General features: G+C 30.8%; 4 protein-coding genes across 4 annotated transcripts; all 4 read left to right on the top strand.

Annotated features, from left to right (window-relative positions):
- The first annotated feature begins 2,460 nt into the window (after window positions 1-2,460).
- On the top strand, window positions 2,461-10,279 carry LOC101260902 (citrate synthase, glyoxysomal). Its single transcript, XM_004251765.3, has 13 exons — window positions 2,461-3,345; window positions 4,138-4,318; window positions 4,705-4,790; window positions 5,585-5,689; window positions 6,873-6,935; window positions 7,044-7,153; window positions 7,390-7,509; window positions 7,580-7,655; window positions 7,788-7,861; window positions 7,953-8,073; window positions 9,416-9,513; window positions 9,593-9,716; window positions 9,880-10,279. Exons 1-13 carry the CDS (start codon window positions 3,091-3,093, stop codon window positions 10,009-10,011), a joined length of 1,545 nt encoding a protein of 514 aa, XP_004251813.1. The 5' UTR covers window positions 2,461-3,090; the 3' UTR covers window positions 10,012-10,279.
- Window positions 10,280-10,311: 32 nt separating this feature from the next.
- Window positions 10,312-11,723, top strand: LOC104644912 (putative F-box protein At1g32420). The gene has a single exon (XM_010315774.4). The coding sequence runs from the start codon at window positions 10,312-10,314 to the stop codon at window positions 11,380-11,382; it is 1,071 nt and encodes a 356-aa protein (XP_010314076.1). The 3' UTR covers window positions 11,383-11,723.
- A 1,644-nt stretch (window positions 11,724-13,367) lies between these two features.
- On the top strand, window positions 13,368-18,914 carry LOC101252665 (probable sugar phosphate/phosphate translocator At1g06470). The gene is made up of 11 exons (XM_004252045.5): window positions 13,368-14,169; window positions 14,599-14,768; window positions 15,295-15,380; window positions 15,704-15,753; window positions 16,046-16,113; window positions 16,493-16,593; window positions 16,739-16,751; window positions 16,943-17,127; window positions 17,290-17,376; window positions 17,569-17,663; window positions 17,946-18,914. The coding sequence occupies exons 1-11, from the start codon at window positions 13,601-13,603 to the stop codon at window positions 18,064-18,066; spliced, it is 1,545 nt and encodes a 514-aa protein (XP_004252093.1). The 5' UTR covers window positions 13,368-13,600; the 3' UTR covers window positions 18,067-18,914.
- A 3,660-nt stretch (window positions 18,915-22,574) lies between these two features.
- On the top strand, window positions 22,575-25,881 carry LOC101260610 (stemmadenine O-acetyltransferase). The gene has a single exon (XM_004251764.5). It carries the CDS (start codon window positions 24,330-24,332, stop codon window positions 25,665-25,667), a length of 1,338 nt encoding a protein of 445 aa, XP_004251812.1. The 5' UTR covers window positions 22,575-24,329; the 3' UTR covers window positions 25,668-25,881.
- The last annotated feature ends 1,237 nt before the right edge of the window (window positions 25,882-27,118 follow it).

Genomic DNA, 27,118 nt, shown 5'->3' with positions numbered 1-27,118 from the left:
TACATGTCTAATTATGCTAATTAAATTGAATAGTGTGTGGTGGTTAGTTTCACAAGAAAAATTAAAAAAAAAAAAAACTAATACTATGTCGTCTGTTAATATGAGCTAATTTGTGTTCTTTTTTTTTTTGGTCTATGAGATGTTATTTATTTATGGGTTCTATATATTACTAATTCTTCATAACAGTTATATATATATATATATATATATATATATATATATATATATATATATATATATATATATCATTTAATTTTTAGCAAAAATAAACAAAAAAGGATACTTGGTTCTCAAAAGGTCCACTAGAAATAGCATAAAAAGAAACCAAAAAAAGGGTAATTTTCACATGTAGGAAACAAAACAAAAATCATATTTGTATGCTATATCAAAGTTTGCTTAATCGTACTTCATAACAAACATATAAATATATACTTCGCTATACATATATAATTATATGATTCACTGGCCTATTTCGCCGCAACTGTATAATTCACTGGTCTATTTCGCTGCAATTGTATAATTCGCTGACCTATTCACTGCAATATTTATATAAAATTTGCATTTGTATACAATTGAATCGAAATAAATGTTTGTATATTGTTTAATTATAAGTATGTAGAAACAAGATATATGTTTTTGCATGTGTATATACAATTTTCTCTCGCTTTATACAAAACAGAAACACAATTTATGCACTTATGTTGTATGAAACGAGAGAAAATTGTATTTCGCCTCAATTGTGCAATTCGCTGGCCTATTTCGCTGCAATATCTGTATAAAAATTATTTTTGTATACAATCGAACCGAAGTAAAATGTTTGTATATTGTATAATTAAGTATATAACACGAAGATATATGTATTTGTATGTGTATATATAATTTTCTCTCGCTTTATACAAAACAGAAAACACAATTTATACACTTCTGTTCTATAAAGCTAGAGAGGTGAGCAGAGGGAGAGTAGCGAGCGAAAATAGGAGAGTGGTGAGCGAGAGTTTATGGAAAGAAGCGACTGACAAACGTTTGCTATAAGACACAATTTAATCAAATAGTAGCTACTCCATTTATTTTAAATTATTAATTTGTTGTTCTGTACAAATATCCCAAAAAGAAAATGATAATTGGGCCTCAAAATGTTCCACTAGAAATAGCTAAAAAAGAAACAAAAAAGGAGTCAAAATAAAGAGCGTGTTTGGTATGAAGGAAAATATTTTCTGGAAAATGTTTTCCAATTTTCTCATGTTTGATTGGGACAAAATCTTGGAAAATGTTTTCCAAATCAACTCATTTTTCTCAAAATTAAGGAAAATGACTTCCCTTAAAAAATTAAGGAAAACATTTTCCAAAACTCTCCTCCAATTTCAAATTACCTTTTTTTTGGGGGAAATACATTAATTTTTTTTTTAAAAAATCAATTTCAAAATTTATTTTTCATTTGATCCCTGATCACCCCACCTACCCACCCACCACCAGCCAGCCCCCCAACCCCACCCTTCCCCAAAAAATTAATTTTGCTTTTCAAAATATTTTCAACTTCAAATTTTTATTTTTTAATTCCTATCCCCCGGCCAGCCCCTCACCCACTCCCAACCTTCTAAAAAATTAATTTTGTTTTTTTTAAATACTATCAACTTCAAATTTTTATTTTTTCACTCATACCCCCTCCCCCTGCCCCAATCCACTACCCCCACCCCCACCTCCACCATCCAAAAGAATAATAATTTTATTTTTTAAAAATATTTTCAATTTCATAAATTATTTTTTACTCTAAAAAAAATAAAAGATGTCTCTCAAAAAAAATTTCATTCATAAATTAAACACAAAATTATTTCCGAAAAATATTTTCTAGTTACTAACCAAACATGAGAAAATAAGTCCAAAATCTACTTATTTTTCAGGAAAACATTTTCTAGAAAAACATTTTGCATGGAAAATATTTTCCTTCGTACCAAACACACCCAAAAGCTAAAAAAAATAATAAAAATATCTCTTCTTTTATCCGGCGATAATGTCGTTAACAACCTCTTGGGAAACGTGAGAGGAATTAGTACAAGACGATAAATATTTAATTTTTTTCCCCACCCAATAAGAGAGTAGGATATGGTATCCACGAAACGTTTATTATTTGTGCATCCCAAGATAATCGCTGCGTTACGTCACTACTTATCAAATTATCCCTCGTTTTATTATTTAATTCGTATTTAAAATAATCTATAAGCATTCAAAGATCTCATTCATTTTAGATTGAAATATCAATTTATTTATTTTTATATGTACGAATAAATATGATTTCATGCTAAACGTCTCAAGTTCGAAATCTCTTGCAAGTGAAAGTAAGGAATTTGCCTTCTGAATCGAGCTTCCGTGCAAGTTACCTTTCGTACGTACTTTACAAACTATTGCATAAAAACAAAAAAATTACCTAATATGTTCCAACAAAATAGTGCCTGCAAATTTCCTTTTTTTTTTTTTTAATAAAAAGAAGCATATATACAAATAATACTCCAGGCATGAAAAAAACATTTTTAATACTATTCTATTAAGGTTCACTAAATCGTGTGCCAAAATTTTCCCCAAAACAAAAAAAATTATAAATAATGAGCAGATTAAGGAATTAATTGGTTAGATTAACACGTTGTATATGATATTAAAGAAGCTAAACTACATTAATAAAACACTTAAATTTAATTAAATGTATTTCTATCCTCGTGAATTCAAAGTTAATTTGATGAGAGTTTCTTAATATTTTTTAACTAACTGTGTAATGTTATTTTAAAATTTTTAAACATGATAAAAAAAATTGATTAAAATTTCTATTTACTCGATTATTTTGTGTATAAATTAAAATAAATATTTGGATAAACATAATTAAATACCCCTGCCACGTTTGCAAAAAAGAGAAGAAGTCAGATCGGACCATTTTCCCAGTAATTCACCACAAATTACTAATCAATGTTGAATTTGCAGAAAACAAAGATCAATAAATTCACACAAATATAAATAAACAACGAAACACAAAATCAAATTCATTTCTATTTTCTAAAATCAAACATAGAAAAAAAATTAAAAATTCTAAGAAAAAGCATTTTCATGGAGAACGGAAATTCTTCATCAGTTGCTCGAGGGAGATTAGCGGTGCTTTCAGCTCATCTCGCAGCATCACTCAACGTTTCCGATTTAACAACCTTTAAACTTCTAGAAACTTCCGGTGTATCTTCCGTTTCCGGCGTCGAACCTCCGCGGAATCTAAAAGGTGCGTTGACGATCATCGATGAACGGACCGGTAAGAAGTATCCGGTTCAGGTTTCTGAGGATGGCACTATCAAAGCCAACGACTTGAAGAAGGTAAATCATTAAATTCTGAATCTCCGGATGTGCTTTTCTTCCATTTGAATTTTGATCTCCGTTTATGATTTCTATAGCTAATACTATTGACTGTGCTAGCTCAAGTAAAATATTTCGTGTTTTTTTTTTAAAATTCAAACTCGGTTATGCTTTACGTTGGCAGTGTGATTGTGTACCTGTAGGTTGAGACAGATCTAGAATTTTAAACCGGTGCATGTATAATTTGATACACATAAATGTTTTTTAGATTATTTTTAATGACATATATAGTTAGAATGCGAGGGAATGGCTTTATGATGTATCTATATCTGCCTAGAGGCATATGCACAATAGAATAGTATGTAATTGTTTTAGGAGTGGGGATCCTGTAGACTAATTGCGAGTGAGGTGCGCGGTAGAGAAGGGAGTTTTTCTTGTTGTAATCTTCGAAATTCGGGCACAGTTACTCAGTGGATGTTATTTGTGGTTGTTTAATGATCTATGCTACTCCCTCCATTCCTTTTTAGTTGTCATGTTGCGTTTTTCAAGTGTCAATTTGACTAATTTATTACATTAATATGTAGAATAAAGTTTACTTATTCAAAAAATATATGAAAAGTACTACAAATTGCAATCTTGTCCATATCAATAATATGAAAAAATATATCTTTAGTCAAAGTTCATATTGGTTGACTCTCAAAGCGGAAACTATGACAACTAAAAAGGAACAGAGAGAGTAATTTGTTATGCTTGTCTGTTGCTTTGTTCTTTTCCTGAAAATGTTTGTTAATTTTTGGTATAATTGTTTTGCAGATAACAACAGGACAGAATGATAAGGGTCTTAAGCTTTATGATCCAGGCTATCTCAACACGGCACCTGTTAGGTCATCAATATGTTATATTGATGGTGATGCCGGGATCCTTAGATATCGAGGCTACCCTATTGAAGAGCTGGCCGAGGGAAGTTCCTTCTTGGAAGTGGCATATCTTTTGTGTAAGTGTTTCTAATGATAATTTTGTATATATTTAAATTTCTACTTTGCTGGCAGATTCATCTTTATGGTGTGTGTCTAGAGTGATTTCTATGTGGAGTATACCATCTCGGAAATTTGTCAAAAGGTGTTTTCTGATATTATATGAAAAATAAGCACAATAGATTTTTACTCAAACCTGTAACATTTGAATATAATTAAGATCATATTGGAATGGAAGGCAGTAAAAGAATTGAAAACTCCTTTCTTTTATTAATGCTGAGAAAGTTGATGTCCCTCCCCCCACCCCTCCAACCAAAACAAGTAGATGAAATGGAAAACTATGTTGCTCCATACATCTAACTTCTTTGCTGGTTAAACTTTTCATTTGTGTTTATTGAAATTTCAGTGTATGGTAATTTACCATCTGAGAATCAGTTAGCAGACTGGGAGTTCACAGTTTCACAGCATTCAGCAGTTCCACAAGGACTCTTGGTGAGCTCATATTTTAGTTTTTTAAGAAAGCTTCAGTTAGTTTTTATTCAGATTCGTCACCCGCTAATGCTTCCCATGATTTAGGAAAGATGAAAAGCTTTGAATTTTACTTAAATGCTGAACTTATGGTGTCTCTTTACTTATTCGGCATTGTCTGCACTTTTTCTCCTCTCTCAAGAAGTTTATGGTCTTGGCATATTATGAAACCTCTGTAACACCATTGGCATTTCATAAATGTTTGGTTGCTCACCACATTGCCAAATTGGTCTCTGAGAAGACAGAACAGTACACTAATGAGAATAAGGAAGCCTTTTCCCTGTAGGTAGTAACTGCTGCAATCTTTACCAAGACGGAGGAGATGCTGATGCCATATAAAAAGAGAGAAGAGAAAAGAAGTTTGTATTATTGGTTGTAAACAATATACATGAAAGATCCTCATATAGGAGTATAATACAGTTTAGCCCACATAATATAAGGAAAGTTCCCTGATAACAAGAATCCATTATTTTGGACACAACTTTAAGAACACTCCATAGTATCACCCAGACAAATTTTTCCAAGTAACTGCACTAATCCTCTTAGCTTTAAGTGATAACGCACTTCACTTGTAGAAGGATAATGATAGTGCAAGGGGAGGATGCTTCTTTGTATATAGTGATGCCAGTTGTCTAATTATGGTCTTTTAAGGCTGTACGCAGTCGTTTAAACAATTGTTCAATCCTTTTTTGTAGTTTATGTGGTTGAGTGTTGAGTTCCTGCTTTAATTTCTGAACAATTGAAATTTTGTGTTGCAGGATATCATACAGTCAATGCCACATGATGCTCATCCAATGGGGGTTCTTGTCAGTGCAATGAGTGCTCTTTCCGTTTTTCATCCTGATGCAAATCCAGCTCTGAGAGTAAGAAACATTTTCATTTTTTCCATCTTCTGTACTTCTCTCTTTTTGCTATGATGCATCACATGAGGAACGGTTTGAGAGATATATCTTCTGTAGTCAAAGTTCCTATGTTTTACCTATATATCATTGCTTCAGATGCCCCCTCATCTCATTTTGATTCCCTGAAATAAACGTAGCTTCTCTTTTCCAATTAAGGGATACTGCTTTATCATTGTCTTACCACCGATAAGACTACTAGCTTCTAAATTTTTAGAGAGTTCATTGTTGGTTTTCAGTGATGATTCTGTAGATTTGTCTAGGTTTCTCTCCGAGATCTGAAAATAATGTGAATTATAACCTGAAAGTTAGCTTCTAATTATGCACTGAAAGTGGAATAAAGATTTCAATGAAACAATATCATTGCCACCTTGAAATGTTTAAAAAATTAAAAATTTGTTTTCATATATTTTCTGAAGAAGTGTGTTTTATTTCTTGTCCATAGTTTTCTTTTGAGGGATATGGGTGCAGTCATTCAACTAAACCCTCTTATCTGTTCAAATTCCATACTGTAGTTTAGGTTGCTCTCTGTTGTCCCTACCTAAAGGTCCTTTGTAGTTGGCAAGAGGGTGGTATCTGTTAGAGCTACTAGTGTTGCTCACTTCATGGCTGTTAGAATCTGGGAACTTATCCTAACTCTTTTTTCTTATTTCATTCTGCAAATGGAAAATAAACTATTTGTACGCACATAGCTCAAGTTGGATAAGTTAAATAGTTCAGATGAAAATCTTAAGGGCAATCTCTATGGGGAAGGACAAGTATCTCTTACACAAAGTTGAACAGTTATATATCTTTCCTGGCCCCCTTCCCCTCGTTGGATCACTGCTTAGCTTCTTTTATAAGTTAAAGAAGTCTTTCCTGGAGTACAACATAAATTGCTCCTCTTGTCCTTCTCACTGGTCCATGTCAAAAAATAATTGTTAAAGGCCCTTTCTGAACTCTTTATTTGGTTCATTAAGTGGCCAAGATTCTCAGCTAAGGGTCGAGAGAGAATAAATTGATTCGCCTTCCGAAGTAGAGCAATGATAACTCTTGTTCAGTGTTCTCCCCTTGTTTGACCGACTTTAATGGTTATTCGCCATCAGGCTTTTGGATTATAACATTATATTTTTCATGATTCTGATCATTTGTATATTTGTTCACTCAGGGGCAGGATATATACAAGTCTAAACAAGTGAGAGATAAACAAATAGTTCGGATCCTTGGCAAGGTTATTTTCCTTTTATTCAAACTTTTCTTTTGATTTCCTAAAACCTTCTAAGAGTTTTGAACTATATGGTATCCAGTGGTAATAAGCATTTATTTGTTGTATTTGCAGGCACCTACAATTGCTACAGCTGCTTACTTAAGAATGGCTGGCAGGCCACCTGTCCTTCCATCCAACAATCTCTCATATGCGGAGAACTTCTTGTACATGCTAGATTCATTGTATGTTCTATTTCTCTACTTTGCTTTATTTTGTATGTGAAGTTCAGAGTGATCCCTAAAAAGGATAGAGGTAGCGATCCTGGTTCTTATTAGCCGTGGCATCGTTGTATATACTGTGGCTTATCATAAAAATCAACATTTCTGTGCACTATTTTGAATCTTGTTACATTTGCATCACATTCAGCTTCAATTCTTCATACCCAGCAAATGAAAAGCTTTTTTACTTAAACTTGCAGAGGTAATAGGTCTTACAAACCCAATCCTCGACTTGCTCGTGTGCTCGATATTCTTTTCATATTACATGCAGAACATGAGATGAATTGCTCTACAGCTGCGGCACGTCATCTTGCTTCAAGGTAGCCATCTTTGTTGCACAGACAATAGCACTAAGATTTACTTGACTTATACACCAATGGTTGTGTGCAGTGGGGTTGATGTATACACAGCAATAGCAGGAGCTGTGGGAGCTTTGTATGGCCCTCTCCATGGGGGTGCCAATGAGGTAAAATGTTGCTATAGCAAGTAATGAGTATATAGAGGAGCTTCATCTTTTATGAGCTCTCTATGTTTATGTCTCTCAGATAACATTGCCTGGTGTTATATTATGCTTGATAATGATGTACATGGTTTACAGGCTGTGCTGAAAATGCTCAGTGAGATTGGAAGTGTTGAAAATATTCCAGAGTTCCTTGAGGGTGTCAAGAACAGGTGCTTATTTTCTGATAATTATTATTGTAAAGTCCAGGATTATCTAATTCATTTTTGACCATTTGAGTTCCTTGTACCTCTAATTCTTCAGGAAACGAAAGATGTCTGGTTTTGGGCACCGTGTCTACAAAAACTATGATCCCAGAGCAAAAGTCATCAAGACGCTGGCCGATGAAGTATTTTCTATTGTGGGTCGTGATCCTTTAATTGAGGTAAGGTGTCTCTGCTGCTAAAAGGATTGTATTTTCCTTGGTCCATCTAGTGTTCCCAAAAGACACGTTCCATTTAAATAATTTTGTCCAGCATTCTAGAAGAAACAGGATATTTAGCATGCATGTTTAAGCTATCCTCATGGACTTCCATATTTTCTTGAATTTCAGAAAGAACCTAAAACATTAAAATTGGTGCTAAAACTAATATAGTGGAGTTTGTTTCAAGAACAGTTGAAACTTTTTTTTTCCTGGAAAATCTTTTCTAGGTTATGCAAAGGTTTAGGAAAAAAGTCGATTTTTCTCTCAACCAGATACCACTAGAAAATAGTTTTTGATTTAAACGTTGAAAGGAATTCCGGAAGTGTTCTGCAATAACTGAATTTTCTCTAATGGTGTTTGACTGAAAAGCTTTTTGTGGAAATTGGAAAAGTTTTTTCTATTTTGAAAAGAATGTCAATTCGTTTTGCAAATAAGCGCGCAATTATTTCAGCAGTATGGCCAGAAGAAACAAGTTTAAGAAAGCTAACTACTCTCAGTTTGTTGCATTTATGCTTAAAATACAATATGTGCACTGCATACTTGATAGTTGGGCTTGGTATCCAATAAGGTTATACCCTCAGATGTTGTTTTAGTTCAGTTTCATAAAAAGCTGATAAACTGAATATCAGTTGTTTAAGCTAAATCACAATTACAACAGTAATACACCTTCTCCCAGTACGTTCTTCTATGTTTACCTTTAAACAAGCCCAGTAAAATCGTTTCTTCTTGGTTCCACGGTTATTTGAAAGCAGCATCACTTTTTCTTTGTTGTTCAAAAAGCCATCAAGCTTCCTCCCCTACTATTTATGCATCCATATGAAGTCTTTGTTCTTCCTTTTTCGGCAATTTTCAAATTAACAAGAATCAGATCTTCTAAGGTAGCTAAAATTATTTCTCTGGGGTTCTCCACTGTTGATTTAACTGGACCATCTCCTTTATTTTTTTAATGTCGGAGATTCAAGCACATTGGGTATTGAGTACATCTCTATCCTACAATGGCATCGAGTGTGCCTGTAAGCACTAGTTACTATGTGGAAGAGGTGGTAGAATCTCATTTCTCTGAAATATGAAATTTATGTCATAATTGAGAGAAATGCCTTCACAGAAGATGAGATAGGCTACAAGTATTGTGGTAGGTAACACAGTCATAGCGCATTCGATGCCACCATCCAGATTTACTGTATCTGGCATGCTGGTTATATCTATGCAACTATATTTCCTCGCATGAATGTAATGATGGGATATGGACTACTTCCGCTCAATGATCCAATATGATTCTCACATTCTTTCATACTACGTTCAGGTTGCTGTTGCTCTGGAAAAAGCTGCACTCTCAGATGAGTACTTTGTAAAACGGAAGCTGTATCCAAACGTTGATTTCTACTCTGGTTTAATTTACAGGTAAGCATAAAAACTAAAATGTATCTTTTCATTATCAAGAATGATAACTCTAATGAATAATTACTTTTTTATGAATTAGGGCAATGGGATTTCCAACAGAATTCTTTCCTGTCTTGTTTGCAATTCCTCGGATGGCCGGTTACTTGTCTCATTGGAATGAGTCCCTTGATGATCCTGATACCAAGATTATGAGACCCGCACAGGTAAAATCACTGTCAATCTCGGTTGTGCTCGTGCCCGACTGTGTCTGCATCTGAACATAGAACCTAATGAATTTTTAGGGACAAAAAATGTTTTGGTTACTTTACTGGAGTCTACTTATATCCCTGAGCTAAGTCGATCGTCTTAAAAACTTCCGCCTTTCAGGTGTATACTGGTGTATGGATGCGTCACTATATGCCTCTCAAAGAACGATCACCACATTCCGAAGCAGACAAGCTCGGTCACGTCTCCGTCTCCAACGCCACCAAACGACGATTGGCTGGTTCAGGGGCCTGAGGCTTCCTTCAAGGTTCACTCATATTTAATATAAGAAAAATAAATGATGGTATTTTTTTTTCTTCTCTATGAGGATTAAACTTGTCTAGATTCTCACATACTCAAAAGCAGATGTATTCGGATGAAGTTTTATTTCTCCGTTTCTAAAAATAACTTAGTAAACTTTTAGTGTGTCCTAGTCCTACAATGATGCGGAGTGTACCTAATTATAGTAACTTTTAAACTTAAAACTAGTCCTTATATATATCATTCTTTAGGTTATTTTTCACTTACTATCATCAAAATCACAATCAAATATTCATGGAAGAGTGCAACTATATATTCGCATGTATCCCAGACGAACTCATCGTTGAAATTCTGAGAAAACTTCCTGCTAAGTCTCTAATGAAGTTCAAGTGCGTTTCTAAATCCTTTAACTCCCTTATGTCAGATCCTTCATTCATTGAATCACATCAAAAAAGTTACATGACTGAATTCTTCATAAATCGTCTAAGAATGGAATATTATAGATTATCAAAAACTGATGAAGACCTCCTATCTACTTGTCCCCTTGAATACTTGGATCAATCATGTTTTCGAAATCTTAAATGCATGCAATCAACCAATGGCCTAGTTTGTCTATGGAACAATCATGGAGACATTGCTATTTGCAATCCTTTTATAAAACAACATATCTTTCTTCCTCGTCAACAACATTACAGCAGGACGATTTACGCCGGCATTGGTTTTGATCCTACCACCAAAACACATAAAGTATTCAAGGAAGAAATAATCTTTGAAAGTGGTAAGGTGATGTATTCGATTTTCACCATTGGGATAGATAAATCGTGGAGAGAAATTAATGGTTGGATCAATTTTCGCCCTATGTTTTACAATAGTGTTTGCATCGATGGAGTTATTTATTTCATAAATAATTGCGTGCGTGACGTAATTGCATTCAGTGTTAGACATGAAAAATTTATTAGAAGGATTCCATTCCCTACAAAAGAATGGCCATTAAGGTGGTGTGATTTTACTCCAATATTAGTAGAAACAAAGGGACAAGTTGCAATTTTAGGTCATGTATATTTTGATTTTGGGAAAATTGCTTTATATACCAGTGAAATTGAGCCATGGGTGAAACATATAATTGAGTTACCATTAGAATATAAAAATATAACTCGATCTCTTAGTTTTTTATCAACCACCAATCCAAAAGGAGATATATTGTCAATTCCAGAGACTAAGAATCCACCATTGTTCTTATATGACGATGAAAAGAAAGAATGGAGAATAGTTGCAAAAAATAGAATTTATGCACAAAGTTTACATATTCGAGATGGGGCTCAAATTTACCTAAGTCTTGTGGAGAGTATTTGGCCTTTGAAATAATTTCTACGATGACTCAAGGATTTGCTGGGAGTTTCGGATCAAAGAAGAGGCAGATCATAATAGTTCGTCTAGTTTAAAATAGGAAGAACTGTATAGATTTTATCAGGTTTTATTTATTTATGAAGAGAAGTACTCTCTCTGTTCCTATTCAGTTGTCCATTCTAGAAAAAAGATAATAATAATTAACATACAATTTTACGCTTATTAAATATGGTTTCAAAAAAGATGAATTAAAACTTAGAAATTTTCAAAAAGTTTAAATGAGGGTATAATAAGAAAAAAAATTTATATCTTTTTTCTTGATTTGTCAAAATGGACAAGTAAATAGGGACATCTAAAAGAAGAAATATGAACAAGTAAATAGGGAGAGAGAGCGCATTAATTTTATGTACTTTAATTTCTTTTTTATTTTAATGAAGAAATAGTATTAGATTACGTATTTTTATTTATTTATGAAAGAAAAAATATCAGCTTACGTAATTTTGTTCATTTATGAAGAAATAGTATTATAAATTGTTACGCACACCAAAAATTGGTGTAGAAAGTTTTATCCTTACAAAAAAGAGTTTTGCTAAATCATATTGAGTACTTGCGTGATTCTTTTTTACCATAATTGAGTTTTCCTTTTAAAAAAAAAATAGGAAGTTTCTATATTTTAGTCTTTTTTTATATAGGAAAAAAAAATTTGAATAAACGTGTGACCTGAGAGGGTTTTCTTGTGCATTACCATCAAGGTCGATAATTTAAATATTTTTATTTAAAAATCAATCTTAATATAAAAAAATAAATAGAAGTCTTAAATCAAATTCGTTGATTTTTATTTTGAATTGTTGGATTACGAACAACTTTTTTGATTGATTTTGTGCCTTTCAATATTAGTGCTATTTTCATTAATTTATCTTATTTTACATGATATAGTATTTAATTGAGTTGATTTTTGAATAAAATAAATATAACTTTAGCATATATAATTTTAAAAACATGTCAAAATGGCTATAAACGATGTGTTATTGTAAAATAGAAAAATTAGAATCAATGAATTTTCAAATAGAAATTAAGTTGTACATATAATGACACTATAAGTAAATTTTTACACTTAAAAATTAATTTCAACATCTAATAACACCATAACTATTATTTTTGTCAAATTATCAATTCATACTAATCAAGAAAATTATTTATGATTAACTAATAAAATTACTTAATTGTATAAATATTTTTTACACAATTAGTTTATAAATCTCAAACTATCTTATTCTCTTGGAACATAAATAATATCATATAACATGCAACATATATATGTTTCTAGTAAAGAAATTTATCGTCATATAACATGCTTACATATATCCAGCATAGATTATACGGGTGTTTAATCAGTAACAGACTCAGGATATAATAGTAAAATAAAAAATTTAATCATAAGGTTAATACTTTGAAATAATTTTTACAACACCTTAATTATTTAATTAAAATTTTAATTTGTGTCAATACTTGTGTATGTATTTATTAAATTAATATAACATTATTTATCGGTGAATTGACATCCCTTAGATATGGATAGGTCCGCCCCTGTGTTTGACCATTAATTATGAATTTTAGAAAATAACTTCGATCTTAAACTTTTGTAAAATTATTTTCACCTTTCTTTTTTTTTAAACTCGAAATTATTCAAATCAATTCAAACATAACTTCAATATATATTTATAGGCAAACATAGCTTCAAATTGTTTTTCACTATAAAAATTATAATGTCAAATTATTTTATTTCTAGATCACTATTAATAAAACAAAATAGAAGGTGAAATTACTCTTTCCCCCACCCCCTACCCCTACCCCTACCCTTACCCCCACCCCCTCTCATCTACTAACGGAAATTAACGGATCAAATCATAATCTTTCACTTTCTGATTCTGATCATCTTTTCATGTTTTTATCCTTAATCTTTAATCATTATTCTTAATCTTTTGCTTAATTGCATTTATGCATCATGTTTGATCCCTATTAATCTTCTCTTTTTCTTTTCCCTTTTTTCTTGGATCAATTAAACTTCTTTTCTTTTTTCAGATTCTGCAAATCCAAAGAGAATTTTTTAAAAAAATCTTTCAATTTTTACACATCTAAAATTGTTTAACACAACCCCTTTTATACATTTTTTTACAAATTTCAAAATTTTCAAGAATCCCCTGTTTTTTATGACTCTGTTTTTAAAACAAATGAGATGGTAGAAAGTGATTTAAGTAAAGAAAACATTGAAGAAAGTAGTAAAAGTGACAAATTATTGAGCAAAGATAATTTATCTTCAAGTTGTCATAGAGACCCTTCATTTTCTGGTTGGTTTGATGAACATGGCGCTCTTCATTCATCTCAATTAGTCAATAGACATAATGGAGATGATTTCGATTTCGAATGTTCAAAGGGAAAAGAAATCAATGTGTCTATTGGTACTGACACTAATCAACATAGTATTAGTAGTAGTAGTAACTTTAAGCATAGGATGAGGGGTGGTGGTGGTGGTGGTGATTTTGGTAGTGGAGAAGATAGGTATGTTCCGTTTGACGTGGAGAATGGTTCATCAAGTCATCGAGGATCTATCGATGATGATATTGAATGTGGTGATCATAGTAGTGATGATGATGATGATGATGATGATGATGATAATCGCTCAGCTTTCTCCGATTACCATGACTCACCACAGCTAGTTTCAAAGAATGGTGTTGCTGATATCGATGTTTTGAAGACATTTTTCTTTATACTTGTATGGTATTGTGTTAGCTTGTTCTTGACATTGTAAGTAGTGAATTTCATCGCGTTTTGTCCTTTTATCACTGATGTGTTCTTAATGTGTTGGCCTAAGATGAATTGAGATGGGGGACTTGACCAATGAGGACTGAGACGTAGTAGTTATTGTTGTTGTTTTTCTGTATTGAAGCTTTAGAAATATTGTAGTTATGCTTATACGTTTACTTCACGTCCTATGCTTTTCTAGGCGTCATTTCGTCCTATATATTAGAGATTCTTATGCCAGTAGGAAATATTGAGAACTTTTATGTTTATGTTTATTTCGTAAAGTGTTGTCCTGAGGTGAATTTTAGTGGGGAACTTGGTCACATATAGACGATCCCAGCTTGTTTTAGACTGAGATGTAATTGTTGTTGAACAGTTTATCGAAGCTTAAAGGATGTTTTTGCTCTTCTTATGTGTTGACATGGGGAATAGGTACAATAAAAGTCTTCTTGGAGATAAACTAGGGAAGTTCCCTGCGCCTTTACTGATGAATACTGTGCACTTTGCGATGCAAGCTGTTTTGTCCAAGGTCATTACCGGGTTTTGGCATCAACGATTTCAACCTACAGTGATGATGTCTTGGAGAGACTACTCGTTGAAAGGTAACATTATGACTTATAATTCCATTTTTTCTTTGGTTACTATTGAGTAGAAAGCTATAAGCATTTGAAAGGCATATGATATTATGGAGCACGAAATATGTGTTTATGCACTTCTAACGTACAAAGACGAGAGTAAGGTTTATTAAAGAGCTTGAATGTATGTGCATCTTATGAGTTTACATCTTCAATTAGCTATAACATGTGATGTAGTTAAGCCACATGTTACACTTATTAACTTATTATTACTGATATATCGACAATGGTTTCAAATGAACTTTTATGTAGAGGCAGTTCCTGTTACTGTGTTACTTATAAGAATCTCAATTTTTGTTCAAGTTAGCACAGCTGCTTGAAATTCAATTTTTTAGTTCTTCATGAGTTCAAGGCATATTATAAGTGTAATGCAGGAATCTTTTTCCACGATATCTTAATGTCGTCTATGAATACTGGCTTTCAATATTATCCTGTTAATTGATATGTTCACTTCTTAACAACTAATACTAAAGATGGCCTTCGCCTTCTACAGTTGTACCGACAGCTCTTACAACAGCAATGGATGTGAACCTCAGCAATGCATCCCTTGTTTTCATCTCAGTCACATTTGCCACTATGGTGTGTAACTCTTTCTCCTTAACATGTTTTCGATCATACAGTTTGTGTCGTTACTGATAGACTGCAAATTTTTCTTCAAAAATTGATCTTTGAGAAAGCGTACTTGTTAAACTCACGACCCTAACATTTGTCGAGGGCTCTAGTATTTGCATTTACGTGCCTTGAAATTTTAGCAGTCACAACTCTCTACCACTAAAGTAAGTGTGATTGTCAAAGCCTTCAAGGGCCACTCAAATAATCGTCTACTATCGATTAGAATAACAGATTTCTTACTTTATCTTCTCCCTCCGTATTCTGATACAATGCAATTTATGTCATTGCAGTGTAAATCTGCATCTCCCATCTTTCTCCTATTCTTCGCATTTGCTTTCAGGTACTACTTTTAATCACTGATCTCTTATGTTATATTGTGCTTTTTAAAATGGAGGTAGCAGGGCCACAGGACTCGTATTTCTACTTAATCCTTTGTAATTGATGTACATCCAACAATATTATTTGTAAATGCGACTTTTTTTTCCATATGAGGACTTAATAGAATGTGATTGTTGATTCGCTATGGACTAGAAACCTGAAAATGTCTTTGAAACAACTATGGTTGATGAATACGATACATTTGACGGGGCTGATATCTAAGCTGAATATATGGCCTCAATTATTTGTGTAAGGTTGGAGTCTCCAAGTGTAAAGCTGCTGGGGATCATCTTGGTCATTTCTGTTGGGATACTATTAACAGGTATGTTCCATACTTCTTAGCATTTGGTTTTCTTTTCATTATTTTATGCTCTCTTATATGCAAAAGTTAAACAATTTTCATCTTCATCTGTTATTCGTAAATCAAATCCATAACCTTCACTTGTCCACCGGATGAAAGATTCACTTCATCGTACAATATTTTCTCGTTTCTAATCTTGTGATCATCGTTAACTCTCAATACAACGAGTTGACAGAACCATGGAAAATGAGATAGAAGTTGAACAAATAGAGATCGGTCTGAGTTCTGACTCTGATACTATGTTAAAGAAATGGAACGTTAGCTTGTGGATAACTGTGTCGTTTGTTAATTTACATCCGTTTGATAGATAAGTCTTGACTTTATTTTTCTGATAATGCAGTTGCAAAGGAGACAGAATTTGAGTTTTGGGGATTTGTCTTTGTTATGCTTGCTGCAGTTATGTCTGGATTTCGATGGACTATGACTCAGATTCTTCTGCAGGTTGGATTTTGTGAAACTCGTCGCATTGTTATCATTGATTTCTCGTTCCATTGTTTTCTCAACAGTATGTTTGCTTACTTTGTGTATTTTTCTGTTTGTTTTCCCATATCCACCTGGTTGTGCTGAACATAAAACTGGCATAAAGAAAGAAGCCTATGGTAAGGACTTTGAACAACTCTTATTATCATCGTCATTTTAATTAGCAGTCGAAGCAGCAGCGACTGCAATACTACATAGATTATGTCAAATCTGATCTTCTTTTAAAAGGGGTTGTTCTATGCATGAAGCATTTCCCGTTCATAGTTTGTGAATAAATCGTGTAATGAAATACATGCTTTGGTTATTGCAGGTTTAAAAAATCCACTCACACTAATGAGCTATGTTACTCCAGTAATGACTCTTTCAACTGCTGTGTTGTCCCTTATGTTTGATCCGTGGCACGAATTCAGACACACCAATTACTTTGATACGTCATGGCATATAGCTAGAAGTTGTTTGTTGATGCTTTTTGGCGGAACTTTGGCTTTCTTTATGGTATGTATATATGTGTCTAAGCACTGGTATCAGTTCAATTTGTTGATTTCCCATCTCATAGTGGTTGTTTTGTTTTTCTCCTCTTCTTTTTCCGGAGAAAATGAAGCCTTCTAAGAGGCTTAGTTCGATAACTTCTTCATGCTTGCCATTTGTTTACTGCAGGTGTTGACGGAATATATTCTTGTGTCTATCACAAGTGCAGTAACAGTGACAATAGCGGGAGTTGTAAAGGAGGCAGTCACTATCTTGGTACGTTGTATAAACCTTGTAGGTTCAACCTTTAGATGGTCATAACGAACGTTGGGTTGTACAACTACCAGCGGAGGCCAAGTTAAAATGTCTATTTACGTATTGTGTCAATTCAATTCTATGCATTTGGAGTCCATGTTTTCTACAATTTGTGAAATAGCTTGTAATCGTGTAATTTGCTGCCCTGTTCAGGTTGCTGTATTTTATTTTCACGACGACTTTACCTGGATGAAAGGGCTTGGTCTCGTGACGATAATGTTTGGTGTCAGTTTGTTCAACTGGTACAAGTAAGTAACTGAATCCTTCATGTTCTAGCAAGAAGTTATCTCGTAACGTCTTGTTCTGCACTCACATTAAAATTAGATTACTGAACACAATGTGTGTGTATTCTGTTTATGATCTTCAGTGAGCTAGTAGACACCTAAACTTTAAGAGTACGCATCTAGACACCTCAACTCGTACCCATGAGGTCTCGTGGACACCTGACATTGCCATGACACATAAATTTTAGAGGTGTTTATATATGTTGATCCTTTTTTAAGTCGTAATTCTTCATTTTCGTTACTCAGGTATGACAAAATACATAACAAAGGTAGCACAAGTGAAGATGAAAGTGGATCAGCATTAGGAAATGCAGCTACCAAGTATGTTATACTTGAAGAAATGGAAGATCAAGACCATGGTCCTTGAAGTTTTTCATATGACATTCTAACGACGATGCACTCTCATCGCCTTTTGTATTCGCAACGGAAGGAAGGGGACGAAAAAATACGCAGATTTTCTAGCAAATGAAGGTCAATCGTATACATGAAAAAGATTTGTTGATGAAGGAAGATGAGTTTTTTTTTCACTGGTGAACTTTAAGACATGTTACTTATAGAAGGGAAATATATTACTTTCTCTCTGCTAAAAGAACGGCCAAATACATAAACAGATCTTTAAACTTGTTGGATTTTTTCCCCTCATTTTTCTATTAATCATTGAACCACACATAGTTTGTTCCTTTAAAATACTGTTGGTTGATTTTGATCTGTTTTTCTATTGTAAAGGCCTTCAATTGTGTTCGACTTATAATAATTTTGATTAAATGAATGAAGACAAATCGTGTTAGTCTCATTTGTTTTCTAATGTGTTCAAATGACTTAAGTAAAACAAAATTATTCTCGAACATTTTCACTATCAATTGGACTAATGAGTTATGGAATAACATATGTATCCTCTATCAATGCCTCTCACAATTCTGGTTTCACATCAGACAACGGTGTTTATTTAAACGGAATAAATTATGGGGTTTCAATGATTTAATAGGAAAATGACGTAGTTAAAGTATCTGAGGGGAAAAAATCCAACAAGTTCAGAGATCTGCTTATGTATTTGGCCTAAAAAAATAATGATATACTTTTTTATATAGGGGTGTGCGTTTGGTATTCGGTTCGATATTTTCAAATTTCAAATTTATAATTTAATAATTGATAATTAAAAATCAATTATCGAACTTTTTAAAATTCTTATAATTAATAAATCAAATTTCAATATGATATTTAGTAATATCACATGGAATGGAAGTTGTAGTCTATTGTATAACAAAGTTAATATTGTTACTTCAATCGTTTTTTTTAAAAATATAAAGACATGATATAATAGAAAATCAAACTGGATGAAGACGTCAAGATCTCTGCCAGTGTATGCATGATTTGCATGTATATATAATTATTATTAAAGACCCAATCCACTAAAAACTAGTGTATGCATGATTTGCATGTATATATAATTATTATTAAAGACCCAATCCACTAAAAATATAGTAATATAATTAAAGACATATGACAGGAATATTTGCAAGATTAGGTTAATATATTTTAATGGCAAAATACATAAATGTGTTATTTAACTTAATTTCATATCATATTTATGCTCTTCAGTTTTGGATGTACACAAATAGACACTTAAACTTGTATTAAGTTGAACAAATAGACACACGTGTTCGACATGTCATCCTACATGTTATTTTTTGTCCTACGTGTATTATGTCATGTAGGACTCATGTGTTTATCTATTTAAAAGTTAGATAGTTAAAGTGTCTATTTGTGCATTATGAAAGTTAAAATTTGAAGTCAAGTTTAGGGTCTAATATATGTATTATGCCTACTTTAAATCCATTTTTTTGCACCTGTGAGTAATCTATATATGTTATGTCACTAATTATCAAGTAGATCACATTATTTAGTATTTACTTTATTCTACCCTCTGTCACTGTATTGTGATTTGTATTATTGCTAGATTGTGTTTAATCCATTGTTAATCACCTTAATTTTGAATTTTTAAAAATTAATATATGTATATAACTTATCGAAATTAAATATAATTAATAGTATCCCATTAAATGCATAATAATGTGTTTTGTGCCACTACACTTTTATGACTATATATATATATGGCCAAATAAATAAACAGATCTCTTAACTTGTTGGTTTTTTTCTCTTAGGTACTTTAACTACGTTATTTTTTTATTAATCATTGAACCACACATAATTTGTTCATTTAAAACACTGTTGGTTGATTTTGATCGGCTTTTCTATTGTAAATGTCTTCAATTGTGTTTGAATTGTAATAATTTTGATTAAATGAATGAAGACAAACCGTGTTAGTCTCATTTGTTTTCTAATGTGTTCAAATGACTTAAGTAAAAGACAATTATTCTCAAATATTTTCACTATCAATTGAACTAATGAATTGTGGAACAACATATGTATCCTCTATCAATACCCCTCACAAATTTGGTTTCACATCAGACAATGGTGTTTGTTTAAACGGAACAAATTATGGGAGTTCAATGATTTAATATAAAAATAACGTAATTGAAGTACCTGAGAATAATAACCTAACAAGTTTAGAAATCTGCTTATGTATTTAGCCTATATATATACTGATCACAAATCTTTCTATTTTTTGTCTGTTAAAATCATGTCTTTTTATGACAAAAATTTAAAGAGAGGAGAATTGGTCTTCTTTTGTTTAATAAAAAATATAATTAAATATTACTCCTTTTATTCTATTTTATATACTTTTTAAATTTTGAGATTCAAATAAATCTATTATTGATGGTAAGTATTTTTACGAATCTCTTAAATATTTTAAAATTATCAATTATTGTAACTTATAATAACAATTTCTATGTAGTTTATAAATATAGGAATATTATTTAAAAAATAAAAAATTTATACTGAAATTTCTAATTACGCTTTAACTGTTTTTGACTTTGAAAATATAAAATAATAATATTAGTACTTTGCGATATTTAATAATTTAACGGTTGGTACACCTAACAACCTTTTCATCGTATAGCAAGAATATTTTAATAAAAAAATCAGTACACATGAAAAACATGTATTCCGACTGATTTGATGTTATTTTTGTTCTTTATTTGATTTCAACTATGCATAAAAAACAAATGTAACATACCTAATTACAATTATAATAATTTTAGAATTAAAGGAAACTTACGTAAATATACTATAACAAGAAAATATTTATTATTTATAGTAATAAAGTTTTTTTTCACTTAATTATTTTTAATATATTTATTATATAATTTTAATATGTATTACAGAGAACGATTTATAAATAAATTTTTACCTAAATTTTTATCCGAACTCTTTTATTTTGATTATTTTTGTAGAGATATTGTTGGATTTGAAAATGAATGATCACAAATCTTTCTATTTTTTGTCCATTAAAACCATGTCTTTTTTTGACCAAGTTGAAGTGAGAGAGAAATTGGTCTCTTTCTTTTGTTTACATGATGAATGTTATTGAACCTAGCTTGAAATGTGAGAAAAAATTATATGAATTAGGAAGTTTGGTTATACACGTAAATTAAAATTTAAAATCATATTTTTTTATTATAAATTTATAAATCATGATAATTATTTAAATTGTCTCAATTTTTTTAATACAATTTTCTAAAATAAGCAGAAAAAATATACTATAAAATCATAAAAAAAATAATTAAAATCTACAATTTTTATTGATCAAATTTTAGTTTAACTAAAAAATATATCACTCCCTCCGTCCTATTTTATGCCGATTTCATAATTCAAACAAATCTATCTTTAATATATTTTTTAAAAACATTTTTAATTATTAATTATTGTGATTTATAATACTTTTTATGTAATTTATAAATATATAAATTTTATTAAAAAAAAGAGAAAAAGAGATTTCTTATACGAATTTTCACTCATACTTAAACTTCCTAACTCTCACAAAGTAAAAAATATCATATAAATTGAGATTGATGAAATAATATTACCTTATTCATATTTAATGAAATTATTGGTTGGTACACCTAACCCTCTACTCGTATAGCAACAATATTTGTAATAAAAGATCCGTACACATGCCTTTCGATAGCATACATAAAATTTAGAAAAATAGTGATTTTATTTTTAAGAATACTTTATAAAATTATTATTAATTTATAATATTTTTTCTCTCTCCTAATTTACGTCATATCGATTAATTTTTGAGAGTACTCGAATTTCCACATGCAGGCTTTGTGTGCAAAAAGCTCTAATTTTTGGAATATTATCTTCTTGTGGTGCAGGCTGCAACTTACAATAGTAAGCTCTATGCATTTGTACTACAATAAAAATAAAATATATTATTTTAAGAAAATATTTAATATTTATAGTAATAAGATTTTTTCCCACCTATTTTTAATATATTTGTAATACATGTAAATAAGTTTTTTAATAGATAATATATTTATCATATATTTAATATATTCAATCAATTTTTTAGTGAACAAGCATAATGTATTTTAAAACAATTATAAATATATACATTACATATATAATTTACTTTTAATACACATCATATATTTGTTATAATATTATTATGTATCGCTATAAATGATAAAAAAAATATTGCTAAAATTAATAATTATTTGATTAAGAGATATTCATTCAAATAATTTTTCTTATAAAATCTATTATCTAAAAAAATAATTATGTCTTTTTCCACTTCATTTATTAGGGTCAACATTGCTAGCTGTAGTTGGTATGTAAAGTCCGTGATTGAACAGCTAAGATAAAAGAAGAAAACATTTATCATGTGGGAAAAAATATATTATTTCCTCCATATTATTGTGAAATATTCCCACTTGACATGATATTTTAAAAAATAAAAGATTTTTTTTTGAAATTATGGTTTAAAATAAGAGAAAAGATATAAAAGCATCACTAAAATTGTTTTGAATTTTAAAAAAGACATCTTAATTTTGTGGATATTTATTACCCCACAAAAGTATTGAATATCTTTGTAAAAGGACCATTTTGATTTATTTTCTCGCCATGTTTGTGAACACGCACATGACGCACGCGTGAAGGTCCACTTTTGCTGTCAAAAATCAATTGAAAAGTGCCACATTTCAATCATTTTCTTTATTAATTATTTACCTCATCATCTTTCTCAAATTGGGTTACAATTGCCTCAAATGTGTTAAACTTAATTAATGGCGGATCAAATATCATTAACACAAATTTATCTCATCATTTTCCTCAATGATGCTTTAATAATATGAATTAGAATTTGAAAAAAAAATTATTGACAAATAGAATTACAAAAAACTATTTATAATAGATGCTTTAATAGAAAATAACTCATTAAATTGAAACATCTCAAAAAAAATTCAAACTAGTAATATCAAGTTTAAATCTTTGTTGACTAATGAAAAGTGAATTGACAAAAATGGCAGTACTTGGAGAATTAGGTTAGGAAGAAGAAGTAGAAGAAAGAGAATGAACAAAGAGAAGTGGGTAATGAAGAAGAGGAAGAAGAAAGAGAATAAAGAAAGAAGAAAGAAAGAGAAAAAGAAAAAGAAAATGAAGTTGATAAAATAAGAAAAATAAAAATAAAAATTAATATGTGGTGGATTATAATTGGTGCGTGATTGAACTTTTTTTCTTGTAAGTGAGAATGGTCAAAAAAATGGAGTATTTACAACACTTTAAAATTGTTTAAAGGGGTAATAGGATTTCCGCAAAGTTAAGGTATCTTTTTAAAAATTCGAAAGTAGTATTTTTATGTCTTTTCTCTTAAAATAATTTAGAGTTATCCAAAAATAGTATTATATTTTTTAACTTTTAAAAGTTTTAGTTCTTTATTAGGTGGGAGTAATATTTTATTCCATCTGCTCAATTTATATAGCATACTTTTAAAAATTTGCGCATAAAATATTTAATTTTTTAAAAATTAATTTATATATTTATAAATTATGTAAAGAGTACTAAAAATTATAAAAATGTATAAAAAGATTATGATAAAATTGGATTGCAAAATGCACAGACAAACACACACATATATATATATACACACACTTTTCAAGTCCAGAATACCTCCTTTCACATGTCAACTTCATTTTCCACGAGTTCCTACTTATTATTTATGACAAGTGAAACTCGCAATCGCTATTTTTTGGGTGCACACAGATAAAACTTTCGCTCCTATGCATTCTTGTATGCTTGTCCATTTCATTCTTGTTTTAATATACATTTTACATATTTCTAATTTAAAATTATGAGTTTTTAAAAGCTATATTTATTTTTTTAATAAATAATATTCTATCGAACTAAAACACATGAACTGAAATAGTGAGAGTAACTAAAACGATGTTTTGATTGGCTTATTGACAAATACATAAGTCTGTCAAAATACAAATAACACATATGAAAAGACAATTATAGTTCCTTTTTTAAAAAAAATTATTAAATATTGTAATATATAAATTATTTTTAAAAAAATCTCAATTTTATGTGGTACATAAATTTTAGGGTGTACTCACAACTAGTGAATTTATTTTCTTGTTATCAATTCCTCACTTATATATATATATATATATATACGCTACTTGTTCATTTCATTGACAAGCTAAGTTTTGAGTACATTTAACCATGAAAGATTCAATGCAAGTGACTATTTTGTCCAAAAACCTCATTAAACCATCATTACCAACACCAAAACACCTTAAATATCACAAGTTATCTTTCTTTGATCAAGTTGCTGATGTAGCACACTTGCCTCTTGTTCTTTTCTATCCTCATTGTAAGAACAACTCGAAACATGAAGAGCTTGAAGAATCCTTATCGAGGATTTTATCACATGTTTACCCTTTAGCTGGTCGATTTGCTGAAGATGATGAATCATTAATTCTTTGTCTTGATCAAGGTGTTACTTATATCAAAGCAAAGGTCAATTGTACCCTTGATGATTTACTTCAACAAACAAAAAAAGACCTTGATCTAGCCTTGTCATTTTGGCCTCAAGGTACGATGGATGTTGATGACTCTAATTTGTTCGTCACGCCACTTATGGTTGTGCAAGTCACGACATTTGAATGTGGTGGTCTAGCCCTAGCTATTAGCATTGCACATCCTGTTATGGACGGATGCACCACATTCAAAATCCTTTATGAATGGACCAAAGTGTGCAAATTTGGTACTCCTTCTAAGGAAATCAGCTTCATGAATTTCAATGTAGGTGCTCTTTTCCCTTACAAGCACGATTTATCAACCCTCCTTGAGCCTCCGGTTGATGAAGGCAAACGCAAAGACTCTAAGTTAATTGCGAGGAAGTTTGTTTTTGAGAAAGATGCAATATCGAGGCTCAGAGAGAAATTTGATTCCATAAGTGAAAGTTTAGGTTTTAAACCTTCTCGAGTTGAGATGATTACAGCACTTTTATGGAGGTCACTTATCCGTTCCACGAAAAGTGCAAAATTGAAACGTTCTGTAATGTCATTTCCACTTAACTTGCGCGGTAAGGTAGCAGATTTTCCTGAAATTACAGACTCCTTTGGGAATCTTATTATTGAAGTTCCTATAAAATTTGAGCACGATGATGAAACGAAAATAGAGTCGCTGCATCAGATCGTAAAACTCATAAAAGAGTCTGTTAAAGTGATTAACAATAAATGCGTCAAAGCTACTCCAGATGAAATAATTTCTTTGGTTATCGACTTATACAAGGATAGTTACTCTGGATTAGAATGGGGAGGAGACGATGAAGTTATGAATTTTACGAGCTCAAGTTTATCTAGGTTCCCCATACAAAAAACAGATTTTGGTTGGGGAAAACCTAGTTTAATGCATTTTGGGTCAAGACATAATCAAGTTTTGTGGTTATATGATACTGAATGTGAGACTGGAATTGTTGTGCAAATGGATTTGGAGAAAAAACACATGGATAAACTTGTGTGTGACCAAGATATCATCGATTTTGCAAAATTTTAGGGGTTTAATTTCAACCTGTTTTCATTTAAATTTTACTCCATTTGTTTTAATTTACCTACCTACCATGTGTTGTCCTTTTGGTTTGTTCTTTTTATATATATGAATGTGACTCTACCAGTAGTTTTTTAAAGACTTACTAAATGAAATAAATAATGTAATATGTCAATAATTAAGTGTTGGAAATGAGCTCAAAAAGAATTGGCTATTATGATTATCTTTGGCAATTTGAAGTTTAATTTTTTTTTTAGTCATGTATAAATATGTATATATAATGTTTGAAATGAGGTAAAAGGTTTTAGTTTTTTTTCTTTAATTATTATTTTTGTGGTTTATAGTGTTAGAGGTCTTGTTCAGTAGCTTTAATTTTGCATGTACTGCACTGCTTTATTGCTATCCCTACTCGCTCAGCAAATCAACATGTATGGATGACATAAAAAAGGAACTTACAAAAATGTACTACATTATAATATTATGAATTTTATTAGATTTTGATGCGTTAAGAAAATATGTATTAAGAATAAATAAAGCTTATTTTGCTCGATCTAGGCGTCGCATATATGTTTTTCAAAAGATTATTATATATGACATGTTTAATATTATAAAATTATAATGTATTTTTAAAACATAATATATATTTTTAGTTTAACATCACAATATTTTAGAAATCGTATTTACTTTCTTAAATCAATATTCTATGTAATTAAGACATTAAAAATTAAATTAAAAAGAGTAACCTAGTAATAATTTGATTTGCTTGACAATATTCCTTTTGTAATGGATATATAAGTTTGTGCCTACACACACTCAATAAACGCAAATGGAAGGAGAACTAAATTTTTTTAAAAAAAGTATTTTAAATTACTAATTATTCTAATATATGATTTTTTTACATATTCTTTTTAATCTTAAAATATGTGGTACTGATAAATTTTTGAGAGTACTCACAATTATTGAATTTCACATGCAGTTTGTGTGGCTGTGTGCAGAAAGCTCTATATGTCTCCATCTTTTTTGTTTCTTTTTCTTTATAATTAAAAATGTTGTTTGGTAGGTGGAATAAGACATGATATTTTTGAGTTATTATTGAGATAAAATTCATTTCATACTTTGAGATAAATTCCTCTTCAATTAATAGGGAGCACACTTAAGGCTTGTACAAATTACAACATTTGTACTTTTAAATAGTGATAATCTCCATTTTATTTTCTTTATGTGTTATTTGATTATATATATTTAATTTTTTTATTATTATTTGAAGTGTGAGGTGTTGGTGCTTGAAAATGTTAACTACTCTTATTTAAATTTCTCTCCGTTTAAAAAAGGATGGTCTAATTTAATTTGAAATGAGGTTTAAGAAAAGAAAGAATATTTTTTAATCTTATGGTTCTAATTTAAAATTATATCAAATGTATCAAAATGCTCTTTAATCTTGTGGTCTTAAACATGTCACG

The sequence above is a fragment of the Solanum lycopersicum genome, chromosome 12 (assembly GCF_036512215.1).
Source record: "Solanum lycopersicum chromosome 12, SLM_r2.1".
NCBI lineage: Eukaryota > Viridiplantae > Streptophyta > Magnoliopsida > Solanales > Solanaceae > Solanum > Solanum lycopersicum.
This window is presented reverse-complemented; position numbering and strand designations above follow the sequence as displayed.

Bases quoted from the DNA above. Each gene is read 5' to 3' on its own strand.
- LOC101260610 (XM_004251764.5), top strand. From the start codon at position 24,330: ATGAAAGATTCAATGCAAGTGACTATTTTGTCCAAAAACCTCATTAAA.
- LOC104644912 (XM_010315774.4), top strand. From the start codon at position 10,312: ATGGAAGAGTGCAACTATATATTCGCATGTATCCCAGACGAACTCATC.
- LOC101260902 (XM_004251765.3), top strand. From the start codon at position 3,091: ATGGAGAACGGAAATTCTTCATCAGTTGCTCGAGGGAGATTAGCGGTG. The intron at 4,319-4,704 runs GTAAGTGTTTCT...TTGAAATTTCAG, and splicing joins GGAAGTGGCATATCTTTTGT to TGTATGGTAATTTACCATCT. The intron at 7,154-7,389 runs GTATGTTCTATT...TTAAACTTGCAG, and splicing joins TTGTACATGCTAGATTCATT to AGGTAATAGGTCTTACAAAC.
- LOC101252665 (XM_004252045.5), top strand. From the start codon at position 13,601: ATGGTAGAAAGTGATTTAAGTAAAGAAAACATTGAAGAAAGTAGTAAA. The intron at 16,114-16,492 runs GTATGTTCCATA...CTGATAATGCAG, and splicing joins TGTTGGGATACTATTAACAG to TTGCAAAGGAGACAGAATTT. The intron at 17,664-17,945 runs GTAAGTAACTGA...TTCGTTACTCAG, and splicing joins AGTTTGTTCAACTGGTACAA to GTATGACAAAATACATAACA.